Source organism: Phocoena sinus, chromosome 20, assembly GCF_008692025.1.
Source record: "Phocoena sinus isolate mPhoSin1 chromosome 20, mPhoSin1.pri, whole genome shotgun sequence".
Classification (NCBI taxonomy): Eukaryota; Metazoa; Chordata; class Mammalia; order Artiodactyla; family Phocoenidae; genus Phocoena; species Phocoena sinus.
In genome coordinates this window covers 11,413,780-11,427,806 of record NC_045782.1, presented here as the reverse complement: position 1 = coordinate 11,427,806, position 14,027 = coordinate 11,413,780, and the positions used below count along the sequence as shown (strand labels likewise).

At 47.9% G+C, this 14,027-nt stretch overlaps 1 protein-coding gene across 5 annotated transcripts in view; it reads right to left on the bottom strand.

Annotated features, from left to right (window-relative positions):
- Positions 1 to 14,027, bottom strand: part of ANKFY1 (ankyrin repeat and FYVE domain containing 1) — a 78,168-nt gene continuing 64,141 nt past the window's right edge. For 3 of the 5 annotated variants that reach the window (XM_032615539.1, XM_032615543.1, XM_032615540.1), the window contains exons 20-25: positions 10,336 to 10,483; positions 9,759 to 9,849; positions 9,331 to 9,455; positions 7,692 to 7,838; positions 5,684 to 5,774; positions 886 to 5,011 (exon numbers count right to left, since the gene is read on the bottom strand). In XM_032615539.1, the coding sequence (XP_032471430.1) occupies positions 4,879 to 5,011; positions 5,684 to 5,774; positions 7,692 to 7,838; positions 9,331 to 9,455; positions 9,759 to 9,849; positions 10,336 to 10,483 (735 nt within the window). In that variant the 3' untranslated portion in view covers positions 886 to 4,878. Of the gene's footprint in view, positions 456 to 885; positions 5,012 to 5,683; positions 5,775 to 7,691; positions 7,839 to 9,330; positions 9,456 to 9,758; positions 9,850 to 10,335; positions 10,484 to 14,027 lie in introns of those variants that run through there. The other 2 variants (XM_032615541.1, XM_032615542.1) reach the window with 2 other exon arrangements.

Sequence of the window (14,027 nt, the reverse complement as noted above, 5' to 3'; positions counted from 1 at the left end):
GGAAAACAGGTAAGGGAAAGGAGAACACCAGTTCAAGAAAGTGTGATGGTGAGGTGAGCTACTAGATTCATGCAGTTTGTATGGGGGAATTATGGATCACTAGATTTTAACTTGCAAACCCCTAAACTTTCCTTAGTCTTCTCTGAAACCCACAGCACCAGTCCTCCTTTCAGACCAAGGCCAGCAGAAACCTCACCATGGGGGGATCTTCTCGAGTTGCTCCTAAACAATGGAGTCAGGGAGGGAATTTCCAGGGTCCACGGGAGAGCTGCAGTGGGGTCAGGTGGCTGAGCCTGGGCAGCTGTGGTCACAGACGTCACCATGAGCTGAAGCCTGGGCCAAGAGCACAGGACATCCAGGCAGCTGGTCATTATGCCTAAAACAGCTACTTTCTCACTGCTGTCAACCATGTGTTTCTGAAAAGTGTTGGAAATTCAGATTTTCCTAGAGGGTAGCTGTTAAAGAAATGTATTCACATGTCAGGAGTGTTAAAATTTTTGTGTTTGTTTTTAATGCTTACAGGGCTTCCCTGGTGGCACAGTGGTTAAGAATCCGCCTGCCAATGCAGGGGACCTGGGTTCGAGCCCTGGTCTGGGAAGATCCCACATGCCGCGGAGCAACTAAGCCCGTGCGCCACAACTGCTGAGCCTGTGCTCTAGAGCCTGTGAGCCACAACTACTGAGACCATGTGCTGCAACTACTGAAGCCTGCGTGCCTAAGGCCTGTGCTCCGCAACGAGAAGCCACAGCAATGAGAAGCCCGCACCGCAACGAAGAGTAGCCCCTGCTCTCCACAACTAGAGAAAGCCTGTGCGCAGCAATGAAGACCCAACCCAGCCAAAAATAAATAAATAAATTTTAAAAAAAAGGAACTACAAATGTGTTATTAAGGTTTCCACTTTAAATGTACAATTTTACCTCATTTTATTTATATGGAAATATTACAGAAAATGCAAATATCAATATTTGAAAAATACATTCCATTACACGGACTCCAAAGAAACAATGCTGCTAAGCGCCATGGTCCTCTATGATGCTCTCGCCCCACACTGAGCACCACCCGGAATGGCTTGGAAGCCTAGGTGATCAACCCAAATGTGTGCCTGCAGTTTTGGCCCAGCCCTCCCCCTGGGTATAGCACACAGGTGTGTCATGGTAACAGCCAACTCCACACATCTGCCCAAAAAGGACATTAAGTCATTAAGCTGAACAGGCTGCCAACTCAAGACTCCCTAGCTACAGAAAACCAATGTTGTCGGTGTTAACAGGTTAATATATTATTTATGCCACACAAGAAAGTAACAGTACAGGCAATGATCTTCCAAAGAAAATCTCTAAGGCATCTATGATGACTTCTGGAAATTTAATAAGTGCTTAGTCACATAATCAGCTCTTCACTAAATTACTCCCACAAAATGAGAGTGTGGCTTCCAAACGCTTTAGAAAGTTATTTGTCCTCGGCTTCCTCCTCTCCCCGGCGGGGCTGGGGAGCTTTGGTGCTTCAGATTAGGAGGGGCTGGTCTTGCCAGCCCCATGCCCAGTTCTCCTGGGCCTGGGCCCGAGGGAAGCAGCCCCAGGTCCTGGAAGAAAGCTTGTCTCAGGAGCGCTCTCTCAGTCTCAACCTGCAAGCTCCACGCGGGGCCGTCGTGGAAGCGTTACACTTACTTGCTCATGCTACTGTCACCTGGGGAGTTAGTTTGCCTTTCGGATCTAAGCATTACATAGTTCAATAGGGTTTTTTCTCCAGATTAAAAAGAAACCTAGATGGAGATCAAGGTTTTCCCCTGTCCCAAGGCTTTTCCTCCACTTCATGCCTACAGATAAGATTAGCACAATACCGTTCAATACAACAAGTGGAGACATGAACCGGGAGTGGCGGTGAACCCACAAGCACGCTGAGTTCCATGCAGGGACCCCATTCAGGGAGAGGAGAGAGGAAAGCTGAACAGGGCGGTCACAAATAACTCAGGGCTCTGAGGTAGAGGACTAGTGGTCACGTGGACCCCACTCCTGGAGAGAATATGGCAGGTGAACCGAACAATCTAATCCAGCCTCGACTAAGTTGGTAACTGGGGTTGACAACGCACAGGCAACAAACTCCAAACAGAACACAGATTCTAATACATCATTCAGTGAGACACCACTAAAAGATAACTGAAAATTAATAAGTCCTAAGTGTAGGCACTTAAGTTTGTGGGAAATTCCTGTGTTCGAGGATCACAGCAAGTTAGTTTTAGCCATCCCATTTATATATATAGCACATGGTTTGTACCTTCATCTTTAAAAAAAAGAAAGGACTGTCAAGAACACACTGTATCACATATCTCGTGAGCATGAGGCAGTTAAAAAGCTAATTTAGCGTAACAATGTCGACTGATTCAGCAAATTATATTTCAATAAAGTTTATTCTTCCTGCTCTACTCATTCACAGTTGGCAACTTTCTGAATGAATAAAATTGAGTTTTTTCTGTTAGTATGTAAGCTATGGATTAAAATGTAACAAGAACAGCCAGGCAGTTCTAGAGTCAAGTCTGACGGCTTGGAGAGCACAAAGGGGACTGAGAGCACGTCAAGTACCCCCAGGTCAGCCACCACTCAAGGAACCTGAGACACAGCCCTGCAAGCATCGGCACAGCAGGGAGAGCCTAAGACCGTGGAAAGGTGCTTTTTCTAGATCTACAAGATCTACCTGAAGCCAATGCAGAACTCACAAAATGTTCCCCCAACTTGTGGCAGCTAAGTACCATTGCCATCCCTGGACTCTGTGAAGAAAAAGAAGCTTGACTCAACAATTTCAAACATGATTTCAAGATTCTGAAGTGAAATTAGAGTGTTATTGAAAGTGGTATAGTAGGGCAGGGGCAGGACAATCAACCTCATCCCTGATTGAATTCCCGTCCTGCTCTCTACCATGAACGTTAAAAGAACAGGTATAAAAGTACCGGCTACCTCAATTCATATCTGAAGCGTAATTATCTTACTTTCCAATTAAAGAATCAAGCCACCTAACTAAGGCCTACTTCCTCAGGCCCTGTTCAGGCAACAGAAAATGGAAACTGACCACATGCGTCACGTGGTCAGGTGTTTGCCAAGACTAGCTGTTTTCCTATAAAAATTCTATATGAAACATGTCACAGACTTTTGGGGACAAGAGAACTCCTCTAATTAATTTTTTCTTTGAAACATTGTGCACAAGCTCATATTAACATAGAATGCGTATATATCTTATAAATCCACAGAAATGTTAAAAAAAAACGTAGCACTCTGGTTTATCAGCTCAGTTTACACACATATTTAGGCAGTAGGATGTATAAATCTACAGCAACATGGAGGACATACCATTATCCAAACAAAACGACAGGCTGCTGCAAAAAAAATATTTAGTCCCTTTTACACATATATTCATACTTCATTAATACAAAAAAATGTAGTGGTTAAATGTCTGAAAAAAACAGTATGTATGATTGAGATTGTTAATCTCTGAGTATAGCTGTACAACACATATTGTTCATCTCAGAGTTTTGTTTTGTTTTTAAAGCAGTGGTAGAAGTTTCTCTTTAAATGTGCATTTTTAAAAAGACTGGCCAAACCTTCAGAAGAAAAGAAGTTTAACACTTCCGGATTAATGCAGTACTAGCAGCGACTAAGGCCTGGTAGCCTCTGGGGGCCTCATTCAGCACACGAGCGAGCCTTCCAAGATGGGGTCACACACACTTGGCCAGGGCCTTTGGCTGTTGGCTCTTATGGGGCAAGGACCTGGGACCTGGGACAGACAGCACTCACAACATAACGGCAAAGGTTTCAGCAAGAAGCACTCATGTCAAGGAGATGGGACCTGCCAGCCTGAGGCTGGAGATTCCCCTTCCCCTCACTTGGCCCATGTCACTCTCCTGCTCCAAATGACACTCCGCAGGAGTTTTCCCTTTAAGACTTAGTGTGAGCTGAGGTCCAGTCGAAGCCAATCATTAGAATCACTGATGCGTGGATGTGTGAGGGTATTTTTGAAGATGGATTTTTAAATTGGAATCACCAATAATGCAGCTATATAAAAAGTGCAGCACAATAAAAGTGCATTTTCTCCACCACTGCCTAGTGGCAGGTGACTGAGGACTCCATAGACAGGACACAGTAAGATGAGAGAACAAGACGGCTGCTAGGAGGTGTCAAGCTGCCACACCGCAATCCTGACACCCGAGTAGCATGAATACTGGTAAAGCTTTCAGTTGTTAAGGCCACAATTTTTCAGCTCTCATCTTTGAACCCTGCTTAGAAATATTTCACCTTTTTTAAAGGGGTAGTTCACTAAAAATACAGCTTAGCTTTTCCCAAAAAAAAAAAAAAAAAAAGAGAGAGAGCGAGATTTCAGGGCAAGAGGATCCTATTACCTTTATGAAAACACTGTGCAGAAAAGTCCACAGCCACTTACCCTAGAGTAAAGCCAGCTCTTGTCGTGCAGCCAGATGCCAGCTTCCTACGGTTAGGCTCTGCCTAGGAAGTCCACCCAGTCAGGAAGACTTCATGAATGCTCTGAGATGGACACTAAGCTACTGGAAGGGAAAATGGTTTTCGAAGCATCCTTGTACATTGCTAGCAGAATGGGGTCTAATTCCTATCACATTTACCACTTAGGCTAAAAGACCTGGTCCAATTAGTGAAACGTCTAGTGACCTTGATCATAGTCTGATAAACTGACAATCACACAGAATTGTTTGAGATGGGATCTGTCACACCACGGTCCTTAATTGTTCCCGTCTATTGCCGCAAGAACACAACTGCCAGCTCCTGCTCTGGGGGGTGGGGGGTGGGGGGGTCAGGCTGGTGAGCAGAGCAGCTGCTGGGGAGGCAACCGAGGATGTGGCCTGGACCTTCCCGGGGGCTCCTAAGAGACCCCACCCAAAGTCAGTACATCAAAGCAAATGTTGCAAACTCGCACAGGCTTGTTCAGATCAAACTTTATAATAGGAATCTCCTTGGTCGAGCATTTATGGCAAAGAAGACGTCCGCAGTGACGACTGTGGGAAGCAAAGAAAGGAAGTGTGAGAGGGGTTCTCGAGAGCAGACTGCCGCCCGGCACACGAGCACAGCACGGCAGTGCCCCATCGGACAAGCAAGCCCACGCCTGGCACTCTGAGGCCAGCTCTGCCCCTCGCCAGCTAAATCATACCAACGCATGTATAATTTATAGTCCATGACAACAAAATTCTAGCCAATAATTACGTTAAAGTGATCCTGGAGAAGCCTCTTTCTTTAAAGCTCAAGAAAGGCTCAGCAAGAGCCAAAGAAGCGTCTCCCTGTAATGGAAACAGCTCCTCAGTTCTCAGGACAGTGGCCTGTGCTCAGGCTGGGAAGCACACGTCCTGGGAGCACAGCGGTCAACTCAGCTTCACTGCAAGCAGGAAGCCTGGCTAAGATGACAGGAGGCCTGACAGGCCACCTAGCACTGTGAACCCCAGCATTCAGCAGGAAAGCCATCAGTCTGAGTGCCCGCTGGCCTCTGTACATCACTAGAAGTGTGCAGGGTCCCGTCACCTCATTGCTCTGTGTGGTCAAGTTTTGCCCAGGAGAGTACAGGGCCCTGGCAAGTTCATAGTTTACCATGGGAAAAGGCAGCAGCAATGGTATAGCAGAAATCCCCTTATTCCTCTGGCAAGTGATTGATGGGGGGTGGGCGGGGACAGTCTTACCAGTGATGTTTGCGAGTTGTGACTCCAAACTTGGCAGTACACTCATAGCAATTGGAGCCGTCACACCACGGAGGCTCCTTGGACAGCATATCTGCAACACAGCACAAGACTAGTTCCTGTCAGATACCGACTGTGCTCAGCCAGACCTGGGGCTCAGAAGTAGCAGGGAAATGGCCCAGTAAATAAAGCAACACGTCGCAGAGGGACGTGAAGGATAAGAAAGCAACATATAGGCACGCTTCCTTTTATTGCGCTTTGCAGATATCGTACTTTTTACAAATTGAAGGTCTGTGGCAACCCTGCATTGAGCAAGTCTAGCGGTGCCATTTTCCCAAGAGCATTTTCTTACTTCATGTCTCTGTCACACTTTGGTAATTCTCAAAAATTTCAAACTTTTTCATTATTATTATATTTGTTATGATGATCTGTGATCGGTGAGCCTTGATGTTACTATTTTATTTTGGCATTTTTTAACAATGAAGTATTTTTCAATTGAGGTATATACGCTGACTTCTAGACAGTGCCACTGCATAGGCAATAAACTACAGTACAATGTAAACAGAACTTTTATATGCGCTGGGAAGCCAAAAAAATTTGTGTGCCTTAGTTTATTGCAATATTCACTTTATTGTGGTGGTCAGGAACTGACCGAGGTCTGTCTATATTCTAAGTAGGTCAGGGAAAGTGGCACACAGGAAAATATGGAGAACCAGTGTCTGCCAGGCAGACGGGGGTAGGAAGGAAACAGTCTTAAGGCAGTGAAACAGCACAGTGTCTGTGGGGGAAACACATGCAGTCAGGGATGGTATGGCAGGGAGAGGGCAAACCAACAGCTGGAAAGACTGGCAGGGGCCCCATGGTAAGGGGAACAGGGATGGAGGGACCAGACAAGAGCAATGAAGGGGGCAGAATCCGTCAGGTCTGGTGACTGAACACAAGTCGGGGGTGAGAGGGAGGCAGGGAGCAGGAAGGAGACGAAGGTGATTCCCAGGTTTCTGGACAGAGTGACTGAGTCTGAGGTGGGACCACTGGCAGGGAAGAGACATCAGAGAGAAGCAGAGCAGCAGAGGAGTTCAGTTTTGAGTCTGCGGAAGCTGTGGGGCATTCGGTTGGAAGTTACCAGTGTAGGTGACAGCAGCAACCACTAGCATTTCTCTAACCACATGCCGGCACTGCTTTGAGTGCTCCATGCACAGAAGGAGACTGAGCTCACGGGGAGGAATCAATCGTCACCAAGCACCTTCCACATGCCAGCACTGCAGATGGTGTGGGCTCCTGATCTGAGCTCCTAAAAGGTTGACCAAGAGCACGGCAGAGAGTAGACTAGCTATAGCAACACCGCACTTTGGTGCTGGCTCTGCTACAAACCAGCTTTGTGACCTTGGGCAAGTCACCTACATCAAGATCACACAGCTACTAAGTATGTCTGAGCTCGTTTCTCTGCACATACCGTGGGGCTAAGAACCCCGTTCCACCTGCACTGTGGGTGATGACAGCACAGTGGCACTTGAGGCATTCTGAGTCTTTCTGCTACTTCAATGGGGACAAGTAAAGACTTGCAATATGACATCATCAAGCGTGAAGCTCTCCTCGCCACAAAAGGGACACAGAGGAGGAAGTCAGTGGGGCTGAACCAGAAGGCAATTCTAAAGGATGCAGAGAAGCGGCATCGGCTGAAGGACAAAGGGTGTGCAGACACGCAGTCGGGAACCGTGGGAAGGGGGAATGCCTGGAGCTGACAGGTTTCTGGTGGGATCTGGGGACGTGGGAAACTGACGGGAGCCCCAAAGCAGGACACCCAATAAACCAGATTTCCAAAAGTGACCCTCCCACTGCTGCTCAAAGGCCCTGCATGGCATTCACAAAGTCCTAAACCATATGGTGCCTGGAAAACTGCTGGTTCAGATCATGAAGCAAGTCATTACGAGATTTCAAGGTCACCAATACATCCAGATAATCAACACCGTCACTGTGCTTGCACTGGAAGAGCAGAAAGCGGGCCACTCACCTAAGAGTCTAAACAGCAGCTGCTTGGTGGCGACTTGGTAGTTGAAGATGTTGACCCCTTGGTTGTTGTTCACCCCCAGGCGAGCACCCGAGCGGACGACGGCACGGCACAAGTTGGCGTTCCCTTTCATGTACGCCAAGAGCAGCACTGGGAAACAAAACCACAGGCAGGGCTACTTCCCACCGCCGAGGGCAGGACAGAACCCTGGCAGGACACGTGTTGGCAAAGTCCCCACTGACACACAAGGGCCCTGGGGCTCTCGTGACAGCTCCGCAGAGGATCTGCGGCATCTTGCAGCCAAGGACCCAGCCACGAGCCAGGGGGTCCAGAGCAGCTCCAGCTCCAGAGACACACTCCTGCCCATTCAGAGCTCTGGCCACAAGAGCACTGAGGAGGGGTCACACACTGAAGGGAAAATATACCATTGTTTCAGCTGCCTTCCTCTGGCATAAAACACTGGGGGGTGGGGGACAAAGCTCTTTTCACACGATGTACCTAACTCTGAAGACTCGTGAGGTGTGTACACACGGAGAAAACAATAGATTAGTGCGGTAAACCTGCACCAGGAAGTTCTTCTACCCCGTGGAGCCTCTCTCCTCTGCAGGAGCAGGCCTGGTGGGCGCCCGGGCTCTGGCCAGGCCACCCTGCTGGCCCTCCCTACTGGGGCAGGAAGCACCTGCCTGCCTGTTCACCTGCTCCTGGACAACGGTGCTCACTGCAGTAGGCTCTGGCTCCAGCAGCTCACGCCCAGGGCTGACTCCTCTGAAGCTCAGGCTCACCACTGCTGGCTTAAAAAACATGTTTATGAATCAAGGCCAAGAACTCTTCCCAAGGCCAAGAACTGATGACAAAATATTTGGTCCCATGCTAAGGTTTGGGACACCCTTTGGTGACTGCATTGCTGCCAAAGGCCATGAGGTTCTGTCTGGCAATGATGGCGAATGAATGGGAATACAGCAGCAGCAAAGAGCTCAGAGAGCCCTGGGCTAGGGAGAGATTTGGGTTTCATCTTTGTTTCCTTACTTGAAAAATGGGGACACACTATACGCACTGCTTACCTTATAAGGTTGTTGCGAGTATTCAACAAGAAAACGAATGCAAAAGTCCATCAAAAACACTATGAAAGCTACACAAATTAACATAGTGATTGTGGGTGGCTAGAGCACTACCATGACAGAGGCCTGTTTACTAAACCCCTCAATTAGACATCAGCCCTCATCTGTATATAACATGCCACTTTTTCAAAACACATAAATACGCACTGTAGCACATTTCCTCCTTCTGAAGCACCTGTGAGGTGGCTATATTTCCTCTATCTCTTGGGATCTGGAAGCTTGGGTAGGGATCTAGTTGACTGGATACGAGGTAGATGAGGGCAATAAAAACAGGTAGGCAGGCCTGTCTGGACGTGGATATGGCTTTGGAGCACTAGCCCACTTCACATGTGCTTGTGCCTAAAATCAGACACTGCCAAATTCCAAGTCAGGAATCGGTGACAGGTTCTCACAGAGCCCAGCCCACTGGGCTGAATGTCCTTAAGTAACGGCATGGGTGTCCTGTTTTTCGGCATGGGCTCTTATTTTTTCTAGGAAGCAAGGAACACCAGTGAGACAGGACAGACAAAAACCTTATTACATACCTGTGTTTCCTTCTGCATCTGGTTTATCCAGAGGATACTCAGGCATGCACTCTAAGAAGAGATCAAAGATGGCTGCTGCGTTCTCCTTGCCATATTGTCCCAAAATGTGCAGTGGCGACTGGCCTCTGATAAAACAAGTTGGAAAAGTTAGGGATATATCTGCCACAGCCATCATGCACAAGAGAAATGGGATTTTCAGAACTCTGTGATGCTGGATAAATCTAAAGGACACAATAATCATAAAAGTTTTCCTAAAAAGTATTTTCAGAAAGAAAAATTCCGGGGTGCTAAAGGCTGGTCAAGGGCCCTAGTGGACAGTTCTGCAGCATGCCCCTGGGGCTAATACAAGATGCCCGTGACCACCAGCTCGGAGGGGCAGGCCAGGGGACGTGGAGCTCTGGCCTCTGCTCTGAACCACACACACTCACCGTAGATTAAAGGCTTCAGCATCCACGGTGCACTCTGTCAGGAGGACCCGGATGTTGTTGAGCCGGCCATGCATGACAGCGAGATGAAGAGCTGGGGAGGAAACTCTCTTACAGTGCAAGCCCAGAAGCGCAGAGAGAAAATCTCGACTCTTCCTCACCCTCACAAACCTCCCTCTAAATGGGACTCGGCCAGAGCAGCCACTGTCCACTCACAGAACCATCCTTTCCATGCTTCACCATCCCCAAGAATGAGTCCTAAATGCAACCTCCTAAGATCCACTTTCTGCCTCTGCCGTTATCCAAAGATGAGATTCAATGGTTTCACAAGAAGCCATTTAGGCTTCCAGGGTTACCACTCACATCAGGAGGTTGCTCAGGCCCTGGTCAGGGTGGTAGTTGCATGCTCTGAGCCAGGGTGCATGCCTGGCTCAGAGCATTTCCTGTCACAGCACTGCCCCTGTAAGAGCCAACCTCTGGGAAGGGGAGCAGACCCAAGGGGGCAGTGCCCCTCCAACCCTAGAAGGGAGGGACTGCTCGAGGCACTCAGCACTGCACATGGGGAATGACTGGAAGTTACCATTGTTTCCATTCTCATCCACAGCAGCGAAGTCCACTCCATTCTCCAAGAGGACTGAGCAAATGGTGGGCAGGTCCTGCTGGGCAGCAAGATGGAGGGCGGTCTGGCGGTGCTTGGTTAATTCATTCACTTTGGCTCCTGCAAGAAGCTGTTGAAGTTGATTACCTGATCAGCTGTTCTACCACAACCAACCAAGGTCCTGTGTAAGGGACCAAGCCTGCCTATCTCCTGGCATCCACAGAGTCTGCCATGCTGGCAAAGCTGGGAGAAAATTCCTGGTGAGGCACAGGCCAGCAAAACCTATCCCAAGGGCAAACTGGCAATTATCAAGATGTTTAAAAAGCCATTCCCTAGGACACAGAAATTCTAAGACTTCAGTATATTAAACTACACAGGACTGCAGTGCACTATATAGGGATGTCCACTGCGTGTAACAGTAAAACCAGACTGCAGAAAAGATTTAGTTATAGAAATTATAATATATACAAACAATAGCACTGGTAGCCACCAAGATGTTAAAAATTTATGGTTTAACATGAAAGGATATCTATGCTATAGTAAGTTTAAAAAAAAGGCAAGTTAGGCCTCTCTTGCTTTCTGAGATGGCCCACACTCTGTGGAGTGTGTTTCTCTCTAAATAAATCCACTACTTACCTATCAAAAAAACAAAAAATAAAAAATAGGGCTTCCCTGGTGGCGCAGTGGTTGAGAGTACGCCTGCTGATGCAGGGAACACGGGTTCGTGCCCCGGTCCGGGAAGATCCCACGTGCCGCGGAGCAGCTGGGCCCGTGAGCCATGGCGGCTGAGCCTGCGCGTCCGGAGCCTGTGCTCCGCAACGGGAGAGGCCACAACAGTGAGAGGCCTGCGCTTACCATAAATAAATAAATAAATAAATAAATAATAAATAAAAATTAAATTTAAAAAGGCACGTTAGAAGACAGGAAGATAGTATGATTCCACTTGGTGAGACAGAGGTAAGAGAACTATATATACACACACAAACATACACAAACTGTGAAGGTGTTTAAAAGCATACACGCCAAACTCAGGGAAGAGTCAGGAGTGAAAGGGAGTTACTAACTGCTTTATATCCTTACATGCTTTAAGGGATATAAATAAATCCACAATAAAAATGTACTTTTTAAAATTATTTTTTTAAAAGAAAGAAAGCAACACAAAGAATTACAGAATCAAAGGCAGGAAGGTCCTTTAAATAGTGTCTTATATATTCATTTAGTATCTGAAGTTCATTCATCATCCACTCCCTAACAAAGTTTCAAAGACAGCTGCTGTTAACAGAACAGAACCTCTACTTTGCAGTCAAAGCCCAATTTGCCTCTCCTGAGGTCTGCAGCCATCTTTGGTTCCTTTGTGTGTGCAGGCACTCTGCCTCTGGGAAAATCTAGGCAGTGATCAGCTTCTCTGGTTCTGATCCTGACTTCCAAGTCCCAGCCCCCCACACCTCTGGGTGCCTGGTCAAATCACTCATAGGTCCAAACAGGACATGCCATAGAGGGGTATTCATGGTCGTGAGTGCTGTGCTAGGGTCATCGCTAACCCTAACCTTTCTCAGTGGAGAAAGGCACTGTTTCAGTGTGAACAGGTTCCAACATTAAGCTACACCGATTCACAGACAAAGGACTACATGGCCATTGTTTGGAAGATCAGCTGTTTCTAGGGACTCCAATCACCTGCAAGATCAAGCCTTAGTAAGACAGAGGCATGACCTTGAGGAAGGGGCCCTGACCCTCAAAACGCCTAGGTTCCCAGGGTGGCAGGCAGACTGACACACACGGGGTGCAACTCCCTATTCACGTCTGCCTCCTTCGCTGCTCCCCACATCCAGTCTGCACCCGGCATCTGTCAGACCCACCTCCTCATCACTCTCCAGTCCATCCTTCCCTGCGGTTGCCTCCCCTAGGCCTCTTCTCTGCTGACACTGCCCCCACACCCTCACACCCCACCCCCAAGGCAGAGGCTCTCTCAGCTCCAACACATGTCAAGTCATAAAGATTTTCCTAAAAAGAATTCTTCAAAAACAAAACTGGCAGGGCACCAAAGGCCGGGCAAGTGCTCGAGCGGTCAGTTCCGATGGGAGGCAGCGGCAAGTGGCGGCTCTGTAAGCCAGCCAGGTGACGTGGAGGCCTGGTCTTGGCTCTGGACCACGCTCTCAGCTCAAACACTCTACTACTGAAAGGACGAAGGCCGCTCACAGTTCTTGGTTTGAAATGAGACCCCATGACCTGGTTTCTACCTCTCTCTCCAACCACATCTCCTTCCACTCTCTGCTCAAATTTCAACCAAACTTTGCCACTTGAAAAACCACATGCACTTTCCAGTCTCCATATCTTTGCTCAGGCCCTTCCCCTGCCTGGGTGGCATTAAGTTGTCCGCTTTGGGGTCAAACAGAAATGGTCAAATTCCCAGCTATACTACTAACTAGTTGATTTTCCTTCCTTCCTTTGGTCCTCCCTCCCTCCCTCCCTTCCTTCCTTCCTTTGGTCCTCTCTCCCTCCCTCCCTCCCTCCCTCCCTTCCTTCCTTCCTTTGGTCCTTCCTTCCTCCCTCCCTCCCTCCCTCCCTCCCTCCCTTCCTTCCTTCCTTTGGTCCTTCCTTCCTCCCTCCCTCCCTCCCTCCTTCCCTTCCTCCCTCCTTCCTTCCCTCCCTCCCTTCCTTCCTTCCTTTGGTCCTTCCTTCCTCCCTCCCTCCCTCCCTCCTTCCCGCCTTCCTTCCCTCCCTCCCTCCCTTCTTTCTTTCTTATTTATCTATCTATCTGTCTATTCATTCATTCATCCATTGCTGCATGTGGGCTTTCTCTAGTTGTGGCAAGTGGGGGCTTCTCATTGCAGTGACTTCTCTTGTTGCGGAGCACGGGCTCTAGGCGCGCAGGCTTCAGTAGTTGTGGCTCGCGGGCTCTAGAGCACAGGCTCAGTAGTTGTGACACACGGGCTTAGTTGCTCCGCAGCATGTGGGATCTTCCCGGACCAGGGATCGAACCCATGTCCCCCTGCAATGGCAGGCGGATTCTTGACCACTGCGCCACCGGGGAAGTCCACTGATATTCTTGAGGGAAGAAAATTCTTTGAGATTAAATTTTCTCCTTTGTAAAATGTAAGACATTTCCTACATCCCTCTGAGTAGTTTTGAGAATTAAGATGCAGTAAGCTCCCTGACATCACTACTGGTGATAGTTTTTTAGATCTGACACCAAAAGCAAATGCAACAAAAGCAAAAATAAAAAACCGGGACTACAAACTAAAAAGCTTCTGCACAGCAAAGGAAAAACAATCTAATTAAAAATGGGCACAGGATCTGAATACATATTTTTCCACAGAAGACATACAGATAGCCAACAGGTACATGAAAAGATGCTCTACGTTACTAATCATCAGGGAAATGTAAATCAAAACCACAATGAGGGACTTCCCTGGTGGTCCAGTGGGTAAGACTCCGAGCTCCCAATGCAGGGGGCCTGGGTTCCATCCCTGGTCTGGGAACTAGATCCCGCATGCATGCTGCAACTAAGAAGTCCACATGCTGCAACCAAAAAAAAAAGATCCCACATGCTGCAACTAAGACCCGATGCAGCCAAAATAAACAAATAAATAAATAATAAATAAACATTTTTTAAAAGCCCATGAGATATCACCTCACACCTGTTAGAATGGTTATTATCAGTAACAAGTGTTGGC